The sequence below is a fragment of the Capricornis sumatraensis genome, chromosome 10 (assembly GCF_032405125.1).
Source record: "Capricornis sumatraensis isolate serow.1 chromosome 10, serow.2, whole genome shotgun sequence".
Lineage (NCBI taxonomy): Eukaryota > Metazoa > Chordata > Mammalia > Artiodactyla > Bovidae > Capricornis > Capricornis sumatraensis.
Genome location: NC_091078.1, coordinates 61,801,300 through 61,824,400, shown reverse-complemented (window position 1 = coordinate 61,824,400; position 23,101 = coordinate 61,801,300). Strand labels below are relative to the sequence as shown.

The 23,101-nt window shown below is 36.4% G+C and overlaps 1 protein-coding gene across 1 annotated transcript in view; it reads right to left on the bottom strand.

Moving 5' to 3' along the window:
- The window catches only part of TOPAZ1 (testis and ovary specific TOPAZ 1), a 62,687-nt gene that overhangs the window by 24,699 nt on the left and 14,887 nt on the right, over window positions 1-23,101 (bottom strand). Inside the window, 8 exon segments of the mRNA XM_068983103.1 lie at window positions 1,405-1,497; window positions 1,703-1,854; window positions 8,135-8,198; window positions 10,725-10,850; window positions 11,576-11,661; window positions 13,204-13,346; window positions 15,222-15,286; window positions 22,449-22,576. Of these exon segments, the coding sequence (XP_068839204.1) occupies window positions 1,405-1,497; window positions 1,703-1,854; window positions 8,135-8,198; window positions 10,725-10,850; window positions 11,576-11,661; window positions 13,204-13,346; window positions 15,222-15,286; window positions 22,449-22,576 (857 nt within the window).

Here is a 23,101-nt window from a genome sequence, read left to right as displayed (position 1 = left end):
TCTTATTTCCTTTTTTGCAAGTTTGTTTTTTGAAGTATAATTAACCTATAACACCATGTTAGTTACTGGTGCACAACATGGTGATTTGACACTTCTATACATTATAAAATGATAACCATGATAAGTTTAGTTACCATCTGTCACCATACAAAGATATCACATTATTACTAACTATACCATGCCATACACTTCATCCCTGTTACTCAATTCTTATGCAACTGGAAGTTTGAGTAATTCCTGATTCAGAAAATTTCCAGGCAAGTAATTTTGTCAAGTTTTGTAATGTGAAACTAGAGGTATTCACTGAAATATTTGCTCATCTGCTAAAATGGTTCCAAAGCTGCTTCCTAAAGAGAATGGGCGGGAAGTGGGGTGTTTTCCTGCTATAGGCCTACTCTGAAATGAAACGCTGAGTAGTACCAAATACTAAGAAATATTCAACAACTATAAAAATTTTAATATACTTTAAAAAATGTAAAAATATTTTTCTTTCTGACATATGCCAAATATAAAGTTAACTCCTTGCCACCATATTATTTGGCTCCCCTGGTGGCTCAGTGGTAAAAAATCCTCTTGCAACACAGGAGATGTGGGTTTGATTCCTGTGTCTTCAGGACCCCCTGAAGCAGGAAATGGCCACCCTCTCCAGTATTCTTGCCTGGAGAATTCCATGGACAGAGGAGCCTGGTAGGCTATAGTCCATGGAGTCACAAAGAGCTGGACACGACTTAGTGACTAAACCACCACCACCATATTCTTATCCATCTACCTTGTTTGCTGCTGCTGCTGCTGCTGCTAAATCGCTTCAGTCATATCCGACTCTGTGCGACCCCACAGACGGCAGCCCACCAGGCTCCCCCATCCCTGGGATTCTCCAGGCAAGAACACTGGAGTGGGTTGCCATTTACTTCTCCAATGCATGAAAGTGAAAAGTGAAAGTAAAGTCGCTCAGTTGTGTCCGACTTCGCGACCCCATGGAATACAGCCCACCAGGCTCCTCCGTCCATGGGACTCTCCAGGCAAGAGTACTAGAGTGGGGTGCCATCGCCTTCTCTGCCTTGTTTGCTAACACTGTCCTATTTATACACTGATTTGTGTATTTATTTTTGTTATATATGACCTCAAATCTTTTTGAAAAAGAAAATTTTCTTCAATCATTCTTAAGAAGTAGAGATGAAGATGGTTCATGAATTTGTTAGAAGTCACCTGGCATGCTTAGAACTCTTCAATTAAGGGCAAGGCCTGTTAGTCACTGGAGTCTGTTTATAAATCCTACTTCAGGAGAAAATATAATTCTTTGGTATAAAAAATGTGAATAAAAGGCAATTTAAGAGTAAGCAGAAATCACTATTTTCTTGGTTATTCACTATTAGAGAATAAAATGTATAAAACAAAAAATCATACCTTGCAAAACATATCAATTAAAGCAGGTACAGCATTCCTTAATTTCATAGTTGCCACATACTCAAATATTTTTAGTAATATTTTCAGAGCGGGCTAGATAAAACAAAAAAATTACACTCATTTTCATGTTTTATTTTAGTATACTTTAAGTTTCTCAAATTTGTTTATGCTGAAAAACACAAGTGTTCTCTAGGAAATATTTAACAAACAGAAATACAACTGTTAAATTATACATATAAGAAATGTATCAGAGAAATTAACTTAAAATATTAGAAAACATTATTTTCAGGTTACTTACCAGCATCTTAATCATTATGCAGAGGTTCATGATCTGAAATACTTCTTTCAATAAACAGTGTTTGAGTAAAGAATTTAGAAGGTTATTTAATACTTGTAAATCAAAGTGTATACCTGGAAGAAACTTTCTGTAGTACTCCATAAACATGTTTGCTGAAAATGATGAAATACATAGTAAAGTCATTTGCTACTTTTAAGATATTCATCTTTCCTAAGTCAGACAAGTTTTCTTAAATATAGATCAAGTAGCATTAACTCAATTTCTTAAAAGATACACTTCCAGTATCAGAAATATTTGATGAAAATACATTAAAGCAAAAGTTAAATGGCAACAACATGTCAACCAGGATGTTAGGTACTAGATTGGGATCTAACTGATGTGCTATCCACAAAAAATAGGACCAAATTGCCTCATACATCATGGTTTCAATATGAACTCTGAGGGAGCCACACTCTCAGGGGGACTTCAGGCAGTGGCCTGTTTAAGAGTGGAAGCAGACTATTTTGACATATACCCCTTCTTTCTGTTTTAACCCCATCAACATGCTGACCCTGGGGATATCTTTATTCTAGTTTATGATACGAACATTCTCCTAAAAATTATACCACTGATTAATTTCCACTGAAAAAGCATTTAAATCTTATTTTTGATAAATTATGTATCTTGGCTGTGCTGGGGCTGGGTCTTCGTTGCTGCACAGGCTTTTCTCTAGTTACGGCAAGTGGCTTTTCTCTAGTTACTGTCTAGTTGTGGTGCGTGGGCTTCTCACTGCAGTGGCGTCTCTTATTGTGGAGCATGGGTTCTAGGTACCGAGGCTTCAGCAGTTGTGGCACATGGGCTCAGAAGTTGCAGTGCCTGGGCTCTAGAGCACAGACTCAATAGTTTGGCTCGTGCGCTTAGCTACTCTGCAGCGTGTGGGATCTTCCCAGACACGGATCCAACCTGTGTCTCCTGCATTGGCAAGTGGATTCTTTACCACTGGGCCATCAGGGAAGCTCTGAAAAGTCATTTCTTAATGGACTCTTGCATTGCCTCACATTTTAGCTACTGTGAGTAACGCTGCTATAAATATGGGTGTGCAAGTATCTTTCAAGACCCTGCTGTCAATTCTTTTGTGTATATATCAGGAGAAGAATTGCTGGATATATGGTAATTCTATTTTTAATTTTTTGGGCAACTGTCATACTGTTTTTCTGCAGTACTGTACAATTTTACATTCCTTCCCGTAGTGCATGAGGGCTTTAATTTCTCCACATCCTAACACTTTTTTCTTTTTTTGATAGCAGTCATTCTAATGGGTGTGAGGTGGTATCTCAATATAGTTTTGATATGCATTTCCCTTAGGTCTAGTGATGTTGAGCATCATTTTACATGCTTATTGGCCATTTGTGTATCTTTTTTGCAGAAATGTCTCCTCAAATACTTTGCCTATTTTTGAATCAGGTTTTGTTGTTGTTGAGTTTAAGGGTTCTCCATATATTCTGGATACTATTCCTTTATCAGATATATGATTTACAAATATTTTCTCCGATTCTGTGGGCTGCAGTTTCATCTTGCTGATACTGTCTCTTAATGCACAAAATTTTCAAATTTTCATGAAGTTCAATTTATCTATTTTTTCTTTGTTGCCTCTGTCTTTGGTGTCATATCCAAGAAATCATTGCCAAATCCAACGCTGTGATGTTTTTGTCCTCATGCTTTCTTCTCAGAGTTTTATTGTTGTAGGTCTTACATTAAGGTCTTCAATCCATTTTGAACTAACTTTTGTATACAGTGTTAGTTAACGGTTCAATTTTACTGTTTTGAATTGTGGATATTTAGTTTTCCCAGCATTATTTGCAGAAAAAAGCTATCTAACTATTGCTGGTGAATGGTCTAGCATCCTTTTCAAAAACCATCTGATCATATATGTGAGGGTTTATGTCCAGGCTCTCTATTCTATTCCATTGATTTGTATGTCTGCCTTTATGCTAGCACCACACTTTTGGTTACTATAGCTCTGGAGTAAGTTTTCAAGTTAGGAAGTATGAGTCCTCCAGTTTTTTCAAGATTATTTCAGGACTTCTTGAGATACCACATGAGTTTTAGGATGGGTTTTTCTATTTCTGCTGAGTTATTGGCATTTTGATAGAGATTGCATTGAATCTACAGATCTCTTGGGAAGTAATGACATTCTAATAATACTGAGTCTCCCAATCTGACACGAGTTGTTGTTCAGCTGCTCAGTTGTGTCTGACTCTTTGAGAACCCATGGATGCAGCACACCAGGCTTCCCTGTCCTTCACTTCTTCCTGGAGTTTGCTCAAACTCACGTCCACTGCATTGGTGATGCCATCCAACAATCTCATCCTGTGTCATCCCCTTCTGTTCCTGCCTTCTATTTTTCCCAGCATCAAGGTCTTTTCCAATGAGCTGGCTCTTCGCATCAGGTGGCCAAAGTACTGGACTTTCAGCTTCAACATCAGTCCTTTCACTGTATATTCCGGGTTGATTTCCTTTAGGACTGACTGCTTTGATCTCCTTGCAGTCCAAGGGACTTTCAAGAGTCTTCTCCAACACCACAATTCAAAAGCATCAATTCTTTGACATTCAGCCTTCTTCATGGTCCAACTCTCACATCCAAACATGACTACTGGAAAAACCGTAGCTTTGACTATACAGACCTTTGCTGGCAAAGCAATGTTTCTGCTTTTCAATACGCCATCTAGGTTTTGTCATAGTTTTTCTTCCATGGAGACAAGTGTCTTTTAATTTCATGGCTGCAGTCAACTATCTGCAGTGATTTTGGAACCCAAGAAAATACAGTCTGTCAGTGTTTCCACAGTTTCCCCATATATATACCATAAAGTGATGGGATCGGATGCCATGATCTTAGTAATGACATTTTAATATTACGGAGTCTTCCAATCTGTGAACATGGGATGTGTGTCTTTAATTTCTCTTTCAGCAATGTTGTGTAGATTTCATTGTACAAGTCTTTCACTTTCTTGGTTAAATTAGTTTTTAAGTATTTTATTCTTTCAAGTTATTGTAAATGGAATTGTTTTTGTAATTCCCTTTTCAGGGTGCTCAATTTCAGTATATAGAAATGCAAATGATTTTTGCATGTTGACTTGGTCACTTATTAACCCTAACAGCTTTTCTCCTCTCAGAATCTTAAGTATTTTCTATATATAAGGTCATATCATCTGCACATAGGCCACTGACTTCTTCCTTTCTGAAATGGATGCCTTGTCTCATTGCTCTGCCGAGAACTTCCATCTGTGTTGAACTAAAGTGGTGAAAGCAGGCATCCTTGCCTTGTTCCTAATCTTAGGGGAAAAGCTTTCAGTTTTTTGCCACCGAGTATGGTAAAGTAATACTCAAAATTCTCCAAGCCAGGCTTCAGCAATACATGAACCGTGAACTTCCAGATGTTCAAGCTGGTTTCAGAAAAGGCAGAGGAACCAGAGATCAAATTGCCAACATCCGCTGGATCATCAAAAAAGCAACAGAGTTCCAGAAAAACATCTATTTCTGCTTTATTGACTATGCCAAAGCCTTTGACTGTGTGGATCACAATAAACTGTGGAAAATTCTTCCAGAGATGGGAATACCAGACCACCTGACCTGCCTCTTGAGAAACCTATATGCAAGTCAGGAAGCAACAGTTAGAACGGGACATGGAACAACAGACTGGTTCCAAATAGGAAAAGGAGTACGTCAAGGCTGTATATTGTCACCCTGCCTATTTAACTTATATGCAGAGCACATCATGTGAAACACTGGACTGGAAGAAGCACAAGCTGGAATCAAGATTGCCAGGAGAAATATCAATAACCTCAGATATGCAGATGACATCACCCTTATGGCAAAAAGTGAAGAGGAACTCAAAAGCCTCTTGATGAAAGTGAAAGAGGAGAGTGAAAAAGTTGGCTTAAAGCTCAACATTCAGAAAACGAAGATCATGGCATCTGGTCCCATCACTTCATGGGAAATAGATGGGCAAACAGTGGAAACAGTGTGAGACTTTATTTTGGGGGGCTCCAAAAGCACTGCGGATAGTGACTGCAGCCATGAAATTAAAAGATGCTTACTCCATGGAAGGAAAGTTATGACCAACCTAGATAGCATATTCAAAAGTAGAGACATTACTTTGTCAACAAAGGTCCGTCTAGTCAAGGCTATGGTTTTTCCAGTGGTTGGGTATGGATGTGAGAGTTGGACTGCGAAGAAAGCTGAGTGCTGAAGAATCGATACTTTTGAACTGTGATGTTGGAGAAGACTCTTGAGAGTCCCTTGGACTGCAAGGAGACACTACCAGTCCATTCTAAAGGAGATCAGTCCTGGGTGTTCATTGGAAGGACTGATGTTGAAGCCGAAACTCCAATACTTTGGCCACCTCATGCGAAGAGTTGACTCATTGGAAAAGACTCTGATGCTGGGAGAGATTGGGGGCAGGAGGAGAAGGGAACAGAGGGTGAGATGGCTGGATGGCATCACCAACTCGATGGACATGAGTTTGAGTGAACTCCGGGAGTTGGTGATGGACAGGGAGGCCTGGTGTGCTGCCTTTCATGGGGTCGCAAAGAGTCGGACACAACTGAGCTATTGAACTGAACTGAACTCAACTGACTGATGGTGTTTACTGTGAGGTTTTTCAGATGTGGCTTTTTAAATGTTGAGGTAATTTCCTTTTATTCCTTGTCTCTTGTTTCTTTTTTTTAATCAATGAAAGGGTACTGAATTTTGTCAAATGCTTTTTCTGCATCAACTGAGAAGATCATGTGTTTTTTTCCACTCATTCTGTTAATGTGGTTACTTGGATTGATTTTTGTATGTTGAACTACACTGTACTCTAAGAACAAATTCCACTTGGTTATGGTCTGATCCTTCCAATTCAGGTTGCAAGTTTTTGTTGAGGAATTTTATATTAATGTGTTCCCTCCTCTTCAATTTCTGGGAAAAGTCTGAGAATTGATATTAGTTCTTTAAATGTTTGGTACAATTCAACAGTGAAGAGTTCCTTCTGGTATATGCCAAGCAGCAGTAGTTTTACACAATGGTTTTAATCAGACAACTTCTGGCAACAGGATTTTATGTGGAAATTCAAATATCAAACAGATAAAAATGAACCTATGGTTAAATAGGGTAATGGGGAGTCCCACTTTCTCAGTACTTCCCCCTTGTGAACTTGTCAATTTGACAAATATTAAAGCTTGGTCCCTTCCTTTTGGGTCTCACAATTAGTAGGGGGAGATGGGAGCAGAGAATGGAATGAGGCTGTGGAGTCAGATAAGGGTATAATGGAGGAGATAATCCTATTTTCTATGACTAGGTTTTGAAAGATGAATAGGTCTTTGCTATGGGGAAGTGGGATAAAAGAAAGGCATCCTGGGCAGAAGAGCAGTGCCTTTTCTATTACAGCAGAGCTTGGCCTGTTTACCATTTGAGCTACCAGGAAAGCTTCCGATAGCTCAGTTGGTAAAGAATCTGTCTGCAATGCAGGAGACCCTGGTTCGATTCCTGGGTAGGGAAGATCTGCTGGAGAAGGCATAGGCTACCTACTCCAGTATTCTTGGCCTTACCTTGTGGCTCAGCTGGTAAAGAATCCACCTGCAATGTGGAAGACCTGGGTTCGATCCCTGGGTTGGGAAAATCCCCTGGAGAAGGGAAAGGCTACCCACTCCAGTATTCTGGACTGGAGAAATTCCACGGACTATACAATCCATGGGGTCATAAAGAGTCAGACACGACTGAGCAACTTTCATTTTGCCCTGTTTAGGGAACTGCACAGAATGATTGATATGCATCAGCTATAAGCTGCTGCTGCTGCTAAGTCACTTCAGTCATGTCTGACTCTATGCGACCCCACAGACAGCAGCCCACCAGGTTTCTCTGTCCCTGGGATTCTCCAGGCAAGAATACTGGAGTGGGTTGCCATTTCCTTCTCCAATGCATGCATGCATGCTAAGTCACTTCAGTCATGTCTGACTCTGTGCGACCCTATGGACAGCAGCCCACCAGGCTCTCTGTCCACAGGATTCTCTAGGCAAGAATACTAGAGTGGGTTGCCATTTCCTTCTCCTCAGCTACAAGGGACATGTGTAAAAGGATGAAGATGTAGGGAAGATCCAGTTTCTGACAGATCCCTTCAGAAAGATTTCAAGCTAATTAATGACATCCTTTTTTCTGTCTTATACCTGTAAATAAAATTTCTCCATCATGAAAATATTAGTATGTAAGTGAATTACAATGTTACATGGATTAAAATTTATTAACCAAAATGCCACACTTAGTATTAATCCTTTCTAAGATCAACAGAACTAATCTAAAACACTCAGTTTTCATACTCAAAAGTATTAAATTTACTTTTAAACCATGAGGACAAAAGCACATTGTTTGAAACACTTGCATTAATGATTTTATAGTAATCATTCTACTATCTCATACCTGCACGTTGTAGCAAACACAGCTCATTGATACTTATATATTTCTTAAACACATCCATACAAACCTGTAGAAGTCATGAAAAATGTAAAATTACCTTTTCATATTTCACAAAAACTATACAAATTTCAGTCCTATCTTTTTGCTTATTCTATTTTTTTTAAGTTAATTTAAGGCAATGGAATAAAGAAGCTGATGTTAGGTTAACTAAGATGGGAAATGCATACTGAATTTATTACAAAACCCTTATTCAGAGAAGCTGTTCAGAGAAAGAGTCAAGGAAACAAAGTCAAGATTAGCAATCAATTGGAGAAGGGAGGGATTCTTTTACTGGTATACGGAAAAACACATTGACCAATGATTAGAAAATAGATCCTATAAAGAGACTCACTCATACACAATTAGCAGATTTATGACACAGTGATCCTGTAACACAGTGGGGGAAAGGATGGTGTTGGGTCACCTGGAGATCCACATGGGAAAAAATATGTATCTAGACCTTCTTCTCACATCCTAAACAAAAATTAATTCTAGATAGCTTAGATTTCTAAATGTGAAAGATAAGACAAATTTTTTTAAGGAAAAACATAAAAGACCATCTTCATGATCATGTTGTTGTTTATTTGTTAAGTTGTGTCTGACTCTTTTGTGACCCCATGAACTGTAGCCTTCCAGGCTTGTGTCCACTGGATTCCCAAGCAAGAATACTGGAGTGGGTTACCATTTCCTTTTCCAGGGGATCTTCCCAACCCAGGGGCAGAACCTGTGTCTCCTGCATTGCAGGCAGATTCTTCACTACTGAGCCACCAGGGAAGCCCCTTCACGATCTTAGAAAAATTTTTTTCAGTAGTGTGTAAAAAGTCTTGAGTTTGAGCAAGCTCCAGGAGTTGGTGATGCATGGGGAAGTCTGGTGTGCTGTGGTTCTTGGGGTCACAAAAAGTCAGACATGACTGAGTGACTGAACTAACTGATGTAAAAAGTCAACACCATAAAAGGAAAAAAAAATAAAAAGGATAAGACTGGACTATATAAAGATTAATAATTTTATTTACCAAAAGACACTTCTAAAAGGGTAAAACGGCTTGTTGGTGGGAATGTAAATTGGTACAATCATTATGGAGAAAAATATGGAGGTTCCTTAAAAAACTAAACCCAGAACTACCAGATGCTCCAGCAACCCACTCCTGGGCATATATCTAGAGAAAACCATCACTCTAAAAGATACATGAATCCCAACATTCACTGCAGCTTTATTTACAATTGCTAAGACATGGAAACAACCTAAATGTCCACTGACAGAGGACTGGATAAAGAAGATGTGGTACACATATATGATGGAATATTACGCAGCCATAAAAGGATGGAATAATGTCATCTGCAGCAGGAGGCATGCACTAGAGATAACGATCATACTAAGTGAAGTAATTCAGACACAGGATGACAAATCATATCGCCGGTATGTGGAATCTGAAAAAATGGTATAAGTGAATTTATTTACAAAACAGGAAGGGGAGGAGATTGGGATTGACATATATTCACTAACAAGGACCTCCTGTATAGCACAGGGACCTCTACTCAGTACTCTGTAATGACCTATATGTGAATAGAATCTAAAAAAAGAGTGGTTATAAATATATATTATTTACTTTCCTGTACACCTGAAACTAACACAATATTGCAAATCAACTCTATTCCAATAAAAATTTAAAAACTAAAAGTGTGAAAAGGCAACTTGCAAAGTAGAAAAAATTACTTGCAATACACATATTCAACAAAGAGTTTGTATCAAGAATTTAGAAATTTTTTAAAATTTAAATTTTAAAATTTAAAAAAATTTTAAAAGTATTAAAAAATTTTTAAAAATTTAAAAATATAAAGAATTTTTGAGATGGATAAGAAAAAGACATCCTGTAGAATACAGATGAAATATTTAGATACTTACAGGAAGGGGATATTCAAATACCCAACAAACATTCTGAAAGATGCTCAACTTCATCAATCATGAGGGAAAGCATCACTGCCCACCCACTAGAATGGCTTAAAATGGCTGATAACACCAAGAGCTGGTGAAAATGTAAAGCACCTAGAACTCTCAGACCAAATTAAAAATGTAATTTGTTAAACCACTTTGGAAATTTATCTGGCAGTGTCTAACTAAAGTTGAACATATGCAAACCCTTTGACACAATAATTCCAGTTTCAAGTATAACCCATAAGAATGGCTATATATGTTCACCAAAAGACATGCACAACACTGATGGCATTACTACTGTATTTACCAAATTTAGAAGCCATCCATCAAAAGTAGTATTTATCAACAAAATAAATTTTTCTATACTCTACAATGGAATAGTCAACATTATATAGTAATGAGAAAGAAACATCTACAATTAAGTAAAAAATACAGTTGAATCTCAAACATGTTGAGCAAAAGCTAGAAACAAAAGCATACAGAGTGTATGATTTTCATGTATACAAAGCTCAAAATCAGGCAAAGCTCTTATATTAGGATTTGATGCAAATCTGAATTAAAACCATATGACTGAAATGGTTATTAAAACAATCTCTATTTCAAAGACTTAACACATTTTACCTTTTCATCCCCTTGCTCAGGCACATGAGCAAACTTGCACTGTGATCGCTCACAGCCACGTATCGTATTAAAATGAAATTTGCAGTATCTGTGGGGTATCATCAACCCTAGTGGCTTCTGGAACACCTAGAAAATTAGGCAAATTCCCTTTCTGTATTAATTGTAAAACACTGCAATCAAGTGAGAAAGCATTTGAAACAATCAGAAATAATATGTGTCCAAAAACAGTATCAAGATAAATTGTTCGCTAACTTGATTAAAAAATAACTCCAAACAATTTATATTAAAAAAATTATAATACAATCAATTAAAGTTATTTGTCTGAATTTCTGCAATTTCATTTAGTATAAAACTTATAATCCACCAGTTACTATTGTTTCACTGCACATGGCTTTAAATGTTTCTACTTTCCCTCCTTGTCATGTGCCTGCCCTTTTTAGCTTTATAAAAAGTTACTTCTACTTTTATATATGCTTATTTCAGATGCATTTGTTAGAACTGAAAATTTCCTTAGCTTCTCTAATTAACAGAAAAAAGGTAATGAGTGAAAGTTATTTATAATAAGCTTTTCCTATCAACTGCTTTTTATTAATGGCTTTCTCCTTCACCATAGAAAACTATTCATCCTATTATTTTCTGTTTTGGATATTCCATCCCTCCCCCGCGCCCCCATCCTTAAACATCTTATATTGTTTGTGAACATCCTCTAAATTGCTACTCATTTTCTGTCCCTTTTCACTAAAATCAATAAAATGTCCAGAACTGCTTAAATGATAATAAGGAAATAAAACCAGAAAGCCCCAAAATATATGCTTATAAGATCATCATTATTTTTTAAGTAACGTACTTACCCCTAAATTTTTTTCCCTCTTAAATATTTCACAAATTTCAGGATTCTGCAGCTTTAGGAGAGAATGCTTCCCTGGTAATCTGAAATCTAGAAATGATTAAGAATGACATTACATTCCAATATGTTATAACATGACTTTCATAAAGTGGAACAGACTACTACTATCTGTTTTAATATTTCGCTTTGGACTTCTTTTGTTCAATTCACAGGCTGTTGCCAGTGGTATAGTTCTGTGAAATATACAATAATTTACACCTTAGGTGCTCCTTAAGGATGTCTAGATCTGAATTTAACATTTTAAATTCATTATAAGCTAAAGATACTTTCTTAAAAGCCTCACATAGCAGCATTGAGTACTATATTCAAATGATCGTTAAGTTAAACAAATATTACACATAATAAACTTTTCGTAGGGATGAAAACTGCTGATAAACCTAGGTGCTATGGACTAAATTGTGTCTCTTCCAATTCATACGTTGAAGCCTTAACCCCCAATGTGCCTTTGTGGAAGTAATTAAAATTAAATGGGGTTATAAAAATGAGGCTGTGATCTGACAGAATCAGTGTCCTTACAGAGACATCAAGAGTGAGCTTTCCTTCTCTCTTTCCAAGCACATGCACCAAGGAAAGGCCATGTGAGGACTTAGTGAAAAGGCTGCCGTCTGTAAGCCAGGAAGAGAGCCAGAAACTGAACCCTACCAGAAACTTGATCTTGGACTTCTAGCCTCCAGAACTGTGTGAAATGAGTATCTGTTGCTTAAGCCACCCAGTCTGTGGAATTTTGTTACGGCAGCCCAGGCTGACTACTATACCAGGCATCATTATTCCTTAATGTTAGTCTTTTAAAATGAGAATTATGACATTTAGAAATTATTTTTTCTAAACATAACATAGAAATGTTTTTTATCTTAAGTCATTTCAATTTTTACTTTGGCTGCATCCAGATATAATTTGGGACAAGTTGACGTTTTTGCTGCATAGCTTTGCAGTGCATTTTACTGTGACACCTGTAAAGCTTTTAAAAACATGTGATAATCATGGGCTTACTGCTACAGGACACAAAAGCAGGCAGCGTGAGGGCAGAGATGGGAGGTATGGAAGAGTTACGTGTGAGCTACATACACAAGAGGATTTTACTGTTTCTAAATTAATTCTTCAATCTAGCTTATTTTGTTCACATACATCACTATGAATTATTAAAAATGACACAAAGTATAAAGTACATTTTAAATTTCTAAAACACTAAACTAAATTATGACTATTTTAGGTATAAACTGTAATCTACCTGTACTGCCACTATTGTGTAAGTACAGATATCCCAGAAGTTGTTTAATCAAAAGTACTAACTAAAGGTACACAAACCTTCTAATCTTAACATATCCTATGCTTGTTTCCATTTTCTTTTTTTTTCTTCTTTTTTTGGCCCCACCCTGTGGCTTGCAGGATCTTACTTCCCTGATCAGGGATAAAACCTGTGCCCCCTGCAGTGGAAGCACAGAGTCCTAACCACTGGAGCATTAGGGAGTTCCCTCAATTATTTTCCTTAACCTTTTTGTTTTGGGTGGAAAAATCTCCTGTATCATTTGTATATCGTCAAAAGTTAATAGAATTTTATTAAGAAAATTGTACCATTCATCCAAGGATTCAGTAATGTGTCTTCCTGCTGAGTACTAAGATTCAAAGGCGGCAATGGCACTGGTAAGCACAGAGGTTTGGAGACTAGTGCTGCTAAGTGACATTCACCAACCATAATCTCTGTATTTTTAGAATCGCTGTTATGTGAGCAGAAAAAACAAAATCAGAACTTAAATTTATTCTAAAAACATTAAAGTAATGAGAATCAAATAAGTAGAATCACATCCTAATGATATATATGTTCTATATACTATGCTATATACTACTATTATATACTATGATTCTTCAGTATTTTCAATAGGTTGTTCCTGCCTTAACTAGAAAACCAATACTTTTTAAATGGCTAGGGTATGGGGAGAAGTAGGGTGGTGGGGTTGAAACTAGAGCAAAATATTTTTGATCACGCCAGCCAAAAGGTTAGAGGAGGAACTATATCAATGCCCAGATCCAGAAAAGACCATTCAATGATTCTAGGTACAGTGCAATGAAACAAATGAATTACAAGTTATTCTTCAGGATAAGTATATATAATAAATTTATACATGTACTTGAGATCTACCTTTGAGAAGAAGGTATAAGAAATGTGTAGTTTGAGGCTTCTGATTTAAACAGCTTTGATTATATTCTAATTAGTGAGATCCTATATAACCAATTTAAAAAACCACTCTAATCTTGAGGTCACTTACCTAGAAAAATAAGTAACTAAAGCAGGCGGAAGGGTGCAAAGTACCTCAGAGCTAACAGATATAAATGCACCTACTTTCTCAGAGAAAGATTCATGTCCTTATTCAGATACTAAAACATTTTACTTTAAATACAATTCTAATAAGCCATAGGCGAGTCAAAATAGTAAGAAGAGGGGATAATGCTTATAATAGTTGAAACTTAGACGCACTGATGGAGTTTAATCATTTCACACAAAATAAAAATTTCTGCTTCTCTCCCCAACTAGGGATAGCCCTGATATCTGCCATCATCATAACTCTCCTCCAAATAAAACAAAATAAACCAGGTAACATAAAACAAAGAAATATGAATTATGGAATTTTATAGATGGAAAAGATTTTCTAGTAAACTTCTTTTATTTTGATTAGATGATGAAATCCAGGGTAAGGTGGTGACTTGCCCAATATCACACTCCTGGTCCTTATGGCAGAGCCAAGGTGATGACAAAACTCTGCAGGTTGCAACTATTTAGCTTGTAAACATGTTTTTTATAGGAAAAAAAGTTAACCTTGTCACATTTTCTTTTTAAGATCTTCAAGCGGTAATGAATCATACTGTGCCAACCTAATTCTTAACTAGGCTTTTCTTTAACATAAAGGTTCTCAGACTTGAGCATGTATCAGGGTTAGCTGGTGATCTTGTTGAAACACAGACTGATGGGCCCTATTTCTGGAGTTTCTGATTCAGTAGGTCAGGGATGGGAACAAGTAATTTGCATTTCTGGCAAGTTCCCACAAAATGCTGCTACTCAGGCTCACAACTGGAAAAACACTGTCTTAACATAAAAGAACTTGAACAGATTTGTCACCTGACCTGACTGCGCCTTGCCTCATAGCAAAGTGGGAGTGAGAGGTGAATCAAATGATCTCCCAGGTACCCGCCAAACCTAAATTTGGTATCTGTAGTATGTCCCAGTGAGTGTACTGTAGCTCTCAGTATTAATCACTGCAGACATGGAAGATACCCGCAAGCTGCAATGCTCATCTGCTTTCAGCTATTCTTACCTTCATAACAATCACATCCACATCTTTTTCTTTCTTTTATTGTATCAGCATTCTTCATTCCTTTCTCAAAAAGTAATTTATGGCTGAAACAGTTAGTGACAGCTTTAAAGTAACTTATAATATCCTTGACTCTGTATATACCTGACACGTTAAATAATACCCGCATACTGTTTATGACATAGCAGCCCAACTACATACAAGAGAGAATGAAAAACATGCTCAAGACACAAATTACATAGATGACTATTTTAACATTATGTAATTAAAAATTATGTTACAAACCTTCTGAAAACTTCAGAAATAGTTTCTTTTTCTTCTCGAATAGCTACCTTGTCTGAAAATCTACACTGTGGAGAGATTACAGTTAAAAAATGTAAGTGAATATCTCTACATTCCATATTAGGCTACGAGGCTTACCAGATCAGAATGTATTAGATATTAATTAAACAACTAGCTTATGGCCAAGCCAGGAAGTAATTCTACTCTACATTCTTTAAAACACTGAACACTGACTTCAAAATTTCCAGTGTTCAGAAAAACATAAATCAACACATTTTCCCTAGTTTTTGATATCACCTTTAATTATGCAAACTACCATTTCTAATTATTTTGAACAATTACAGCCATGTTTCCTTTTATTTAGAAAGAACAGCTTTGAGTGATTTTTATTTATAGGTGGTATTTATGAACATAAATGTATTTTTCATTAGGAATATTTATATCTATTTAAAATGCTGGTATACTTAAAGCTCTTTACAATTACTATCTTGGGAACTGTGATTCTCTAATTACGAGAAAGTTATACATGCTTAAATACTAGGCTTTTGAAAAACAGACACCAAAATAAACCTCTCAAATCACTCATCATTTGGGTAGCCAGAGTTAACCACTTAATATCTTACTTTATATCTTTCTAGTCTTTCTAAACTTATACAAGAATATTTGATAATAACAGTACACATTATGTACACTATTATAACCTTTAGGAAGAACACTATAAAAATCAACTGAGAAACATGAAATATTAGGATATAACACGTTCCTGGATGAGAATGTTAAATGTAAAAAATGCTAATTCCATCCAAACTTATTTATACATTTAAAAAATTACAACATAAGTTTAAAAGAAAAGAAAATCATATATATTTCTTTCTTAGAAAAAAAGAATACAAGAACAGCCAAAAATATTTTAGGTTTATAAAATATTTTGGTATCTTTTAAAGCAAGCCTTCCTTACTGTTTTTATTTTTCAAGTAATTGACAGTATGGAATTGGTACAGATCTGAGCAATTAATGAAATAAAAGAGGAGTCATTCTATACATAAAAACTGAAAATATTTAAGAGGGCACTTGAAATTTGTGAGGAAATGATTCAATAAATAGTAACAGAACAACTAATAGGTAGTTAGTTGGATGGAAAATAAGCTTGCACCAATTCACCATATTCCAAAATACATTCAGTAAATATTTAAATATAAAAAATACTGAAAGTATTGAAAATAAAAGATGAGTAGTTATGTAATTTGGAAGGTAGAGAAAGCCTAAGATAACACCAAAGGCAGAAACCATGAATTATGGATCAATAGGTCTGAATAAAAACATTTAAAGTATTTTCATATGCTAAGATGACAAAATCAACTGTCAAAATAAGAATAGAAAGGTTACATTGTTTCTAGATTCTTTCTTCCAAAATAAAATTTAGATTTATATTGATAAATTTAAATATAATAAATAACACCAAAAAATACTAGAAAAAGATACAGGTGAAAAATTTTAACTCCAAAACACAAAGTCTTTCTCTAAATACAACTCACAACTCAAATATTATAAAATAAAACTGATACATTGGACTAAATAAAAATAAAAAGCTCCTTCAAGGTAAAAAGTTCCTACACTAAGTTGAATACAAATGAAAAATAGGAAAAATGAGGGCAACATATGACAGAGAACCAATATGTTTAATATATGAAAAGTTCTTACAAATAAAAAAAGATCAAAATCTGAAAAGAAAAATGGGCAAAGGACATAAAAAAGAAGTTCACAGAAGAAAATGTAAATGACTTTTACACATACTAAAAGATGCTTAACTAGACTCATAAGAGGAAAGCAAATGAAAAGTCATTTGTAAAAATACACAGATGGACAAAAATAAAAAAAATTTTAATACTGAGTTGGTGAGTGTATGGGGGAGAAAACTGTCATTCCCATACAATGTTGATGGAAGCATAAATCAAAGCAATCTTTATGTAGGGCAATCTGAAAATTCTACTTCTAAGAATCAATCCAAAAATGCTTGCACATATGCAAAATGCCTTATGCTCAAGGATGCATAATGCAACAATGTTAAAATAGCAAAAAAATGGGAACAAACCAAGTGCCCATCAATAGTGGAACTTGTTGAGCAGAGTATATCCATATAGTGGATAATTATATAATTGTAAAGAGAAAGCATCCTTACATATATGGAAAGGAAACACTCTCTGTTATATAGTAAGTTTAAAAAAGATAAAGAATGGTATGCTATCGTTTGTATAAAATTAAAAAGAATACACAATAGGTCCAGTTCGAGAAATGGCAAGTATCTCTTACTGGACTAATCCTTCTTCAGGTAACAACTATAAACCCTAGACAAGATATTAAAAAAAAACTGGATGCAGCTTAGATGGGATTGGGGGAGAATGGATACATGTATATGTATGGCTGAGTCCCTTAGCTGTTCACCTGAAACTACCACAACATTGTTAATGGGCTATACCCCAAAATAATATAAAAAGTTTAAAGTTTGAAACAAAAAATAAAAAGAATATACAATAGGTCCAGTTTAAGAAATGGCAAGTAAGTATCTCTTACTCGGCTAATCCTTCTTTAAGTAACACCTATAAACCCTAGACAAAATACAAAAACAAACTAACTGCCTGAAGACACCAGAGAGATACGAAAAGCAGGCACAGTCTGGAGGGAAAGAGGGAATGACACCGGGTAACAGTCCTGTTTTTATGACACTGGGTAACAGTCTTGTTTTTATGAATTTATTCTTAAAGGGAGAACTCAGTTGTAACCACTTGGAAGGCTAAAAATTTGCCCTCCTGAATGAAACAAAGAACCAGAAGACAGAGTTGAGGCAAAGTCAGAAACTGGGATGTGAGGTTGGGGACCCTGGAAAGGAGAGAGCCTAAGAGAGGAAGTCCCTAAATGTGTTTTAAACTTGGTCCAAACCTCCAGCTGACCCTTGAGCTATACCTTTGTAAGGCAGACTCCAAACAACCCAGGTGACACTAAAAGAACTGAAGAAACATTTCAACTGCCTACTACCCCGGGAAATAACCTGGAGGATGAACCCACCGAAGTTACTGAAGAAACCTAAGCATGCCATTACCAGAGGGCCCAGCAAGTGCAAACCTGGGCGCTTCTTTCAAAATACCAAATTATAGAGACGGAAAACATATTAATGGTTGCTAAGCTTACAGATGTTAGGGGTAGGGAGGGAGGTGTGACGAAGAGGTAGTATTAGGAGGGTCTTTGTAATGATGTAATTCTCATCTTGATTGCACTACAGGCTACAAAAAATCTGCACACTTGATAAAATACACAGAACTGCACACCCTCATTATACTAACACCAAATTTCTGCTTCTGATACTGGGCATTAAGATGAAATCATGGGGGGAAACTACTTTTGCAACTTCTTGTGAATTTACAATTGTTTCCAAATAAAAATTAAGGACACCAGCGTTTTGACTATCTGGGGCTCAAAACTAGAATCATTAAGCAATTACCACCGTAGTAAACCTAAAAATTGTTGTATATGGATTCTGAGTATAACTGATACATAAAAAGGCCTATAGGTGGAAAAGACAGAAATATATACAGATATATAAGATCAATAAGGAAGCATTTCTAAAAATTCACAGAAAACCATACATAAAAGCAGAAAAAATGGCAGTCTAGACCTATGCCCTATAAATCAACTTATTTACCCTCTGAAATTCCAAAATGTAAGGTGATAGATAGTTAAAATTTGTTAATTCCCAAATCTGGGGGCCAGATATCTTAAAGACAAATATTATTGACAGGGTCATGTATTTTCTAAAAAGTTGATACTTTGAAGTTTACCATGGTATTAGAAAGAAAAAAGGATCATTTCTCTTCTCTTAAACAAATCCAAAAAATAGCATCACTCTAGGAAGCAGCTAAATGTTTTTGTGGATTATTTTTAAAAGAGCTAATATTGAAAACAGTCTACATCTTTAAAATATTTAGCGTTAAGAACTCAGTGAATTCTGGCAAACATCTCTTAAAATCTATCCTTGCAGAAGAGAATGCATTAAGTTTTCTCTCTGCTTTAAGTAGAACAGGATACAAACTGTTTATTTTTTAATGTTTTAGTGCAAAGGTTGGCAAGCAATAGCCTGCAGGCTGCCTGTTTTTGTAAATAAAGATTTATTTGAACGCAGCAATTGACATTTGTTTTCATACTGTCTATGGCTTCTTTCTCGTTATAGCGACAGAGTTAAGTAGCTGTGACAACAACCATAGGGATCACAGAGCCAGAGAAGTGTTACTATTTAGTCTTTTAAAGTAAAGGTTTTCTGACCCCTGCTACAGAGTCAAGGGACTCTACTGTGTGACCCTGGATAAGATACTAAGTCTCAGTGTTTTCATCTGTGAAGGGAAATAACAGTACACATTTCATGTACAGTAAGGAGATCCAACCAGTCCATTCTGAAGGAGATCAACCCTGGGATTTCTTTGGAAGGAATGATGCTGAAGCTGAAGCTCCAGTACTTTGGCCACCTCATGCGAAGAGTTGACTCATTGGAAAAGACTCTGATGCTGGGAGGGATTGGGGGCAGGAGAAGAAGGGGACGACCGACGATGAGATGGCTGGATGGCATCACTGACTCGATGGACGTGAGTCTGAGTGAACTCCAGGAGTTGGTGATGGACAGGGAGGCCTGGCGTCCTGCGATTTATGGGGTCGCAAAGAGTCGGACACTACTGAGCGACTGAACTGAACTGAAGGTATTAACTCAGTAAATCTGGGTTGTCCATATGTTATCTGTTAAAGGCTTGGCCCATGACCTGCCATGCAAGGTGGCCAAAACAAACAAAAACACATACAAGAAACAAAAACCTACAATCATTTGCATTATTATTCTCTATCAGCCACTGCTCTAGGTGTGAAAGTTCATTTATGAGCAAAATGGACAAAAATCTTTGCCTTTATGGAGCTTCATTCTAGCAGGAGGAGACAGAGATAAACATAAATAAGTAAATGTAAAGGATGTTATATTATGACAAGTACAAAAAAGGGGGATACGAAATGTTGACAGCAAGGAGAATATTGCAATTTTAGACTGCATGGCCAAGGGAGGTCTCTCTGAGAACATGAAATCTGAATAAAGATGTGAAGGAAATAAGAAAGTCAGCTATATAGTTTGTTTGTTTGTTTGTTTTTTAGGAGATAAAATGCCAAAATCAAAGGCCCTGAAGTGGGAAAAAGCCTGGTTTGTTCCAAGAACAGCAGGAGGCTAAGGTGGTCAGAGTGCAAGAGCTAAGGAGAGTAGTCAGATCAGAGAGGAACCAAAGTTGGGGAGGAGGAGGGGGTGACAGATAAAGGGTCAAGTAGGTCATAGTAAGGACTGTGGCTTTGAGCCTGAATATTAAAAGCCACTGGAGAATTTGAAGGGGAAGAATAACATGGTCTAACCTATGCTGTGTTGACAATAAACTATAAGATAGTAACATTAGAAGCTGGAGAAATGTTACGAGGCCCCTGCAGTAATTCAGGCAGGAGATGATACAGGCTGGGCCTGGGTGTGATGTGGTGTGGGTGGGAGTGAAGAAAAGAGGACAATTTCCAGACATCATCTGAGGCTGAGGCCAGCAGGATTTCCTTACAGTCTGCATATGGAGTGAGAGAAAAAGAAAGGAAGGGAAATCCAAGGTTCCAAGCCTAAGTGATTTATCAAGGATGGGGTTGCCATTAATAGTAAAGGGGAAAAATGACAGGAAAGGCTGGTATGTGGCAGGGGAGGGGACATGTAACAGGAGTTCAGTTTGGAACACGTTAAGTTTGGGAAGCCCAATTGGAGATCCCAGTGGAAAAGTCAAGCAGGCAACTAGACACAAAGCTCTGCAGCTCAGAGAAGAAGTTCAAGCTGGAGATGTGAATTTGAGAGTCTTAGCACACAGGTGGCATTCAGTGCAATGAGGGTGCATGAGATCATCTAAGGAGCAAATCTAGACAGAAAAAAGAACAGATTCCTGGTCTAGGTGCTGGGTTGCTCCAACACATAGAGGTCAGGGAGATCAGGAGAGACCAGCAAAACCAACTGGGAAGTTGCAGACAGAAATGACACCAGGCAGGTTATATTTATCCTGAAAGTCATGTGAAAAAAATGTTTCAACAAAACTGCTAAATACTAGTGACAGTTTCAGTAAGACTAAGACTGAACTATGTCCATTAGATTCACCAACGAGGAGTTGGCTGGGGAGTGTAAGAAGGGTAGTTTTGGTGGAGATGAAGGCGAGTATCTTTGGAACTGGAGGAAGAAGACTGGAGATGGTGGGTCTAAACAAGGTTTTGGAGAAACAGGATGACTGCTGAAAAGGAAAACAGAACCTTGAAAGTGCTTTTTTTGTGGTTTTGTTTGAAGATGGGAGAAAAGAATGCTGATGTCGAACAGAATGATCCAGTAATGAAAGAAGAATTGCTGCAGCGTATTTTAAGAGAGAGAAGAGGTGGATTTTAGCACACAGGTGGAAGGATAGCCTTGGCCTGTTCACCCACTATAACAGGAAAAAACGGAGTTTTGGGAACAGATGCAAGTAGGTGGTCTAACATATTGGTGGGAACTTAAGCTCCTTTCCAATTATTTCAATTTTGTTGGTGAAGCAGGAAATAAAGTCGCTAGCTGTGAGGACAAATCAGGAGGAATAAGGAGAAAGAAGAAACCATGAAATAGTTGTTGAGGTGTCAATTAAATTATTCAACAGGTTAAGACAATCATACACTTTATCTGGCAGATAACTGATACCCTGTTTTCCCCATATCATACACCAGTGGTGTGTTTCAACATTAAGTTAGGTTTTTATTCAATTCCTAGGCCTTCTGCATCTGTGGTTGAATAACTGATGCTTGCATTCATAGCACTCAGGCACTGTGATATTCTAAAATTTCAAAGAATATCAAATGATATTCAGTACTTTGTGTTTAATGAGGCAGGAAGATATGTAACAATTTTGAAAGATTCATATAGGTTTGAGAAGAACCTTAAAAGCTAAATATGTAATTAAACAGTACACCCCATTTTCTCAGACAAGTGAGAGTCTGTTAATACTGTGCTTATGCCAAGTACCAAACTATATAGTCCATGGCCAGAATGATGTGACTTTTATTCAACAAAAAGGCATTATCCTTGTTGTGTGAGTGTACGGCTAAGATGAACTTCTCTATTTACCACCATCTGGACCAAGAAATAAGGACATGCAAAAGATTCTCTAGTACCTTTTCGTCCAAGTCTGAACTTTTTGTCTGTTCACTTAGGCCTCCCGGTTTTTCATTTGAAGAAGTTTCTTGAGTAACTTCTCCTAAGGAAATGTTTGCATCTTTGGAATCATGTTTTATCTCACTTGCTGAAAAGAAATAATATTCAACTGTAGAAACTTTAAATGGCAAAATAACCAAGTCATTTAGAGATTGTTCTAAAAGTGAGTTAGAATTCAGAGACTCTTTTAAAGTCCAATGTGACAAATATGAAGTAGCATTTTCAGCAAATTATACATTTATTCCTCCCTCTCTATCAAAATAACTCCATTACATGGTATAAAAAGATATGGCAGTAACACAAAATTAAGACATAAAGAAAAATTTAAGAATCTTTCTTGATCATGTCCAGTTATTATCAATGTATTTTTAAAACCTGAAAGTTTCTGAAATTAACTTTCCAATTATTTCCTGCAAAGATTTGGTTATTTAAACTTATGATTAACTGTTAATTATAAAAAATATTAAAAAGGACTCATTTAAAATATGATTAAGCTTAAATACATATTTCAGTTTCAAAATAAGACTACAAAAATTGCTGAGTTCAATTATCTTTTATAGATAAAGCCTAACAAAGTTATTTATTAAATAATCAAATGGAAAATTTCTCAAAA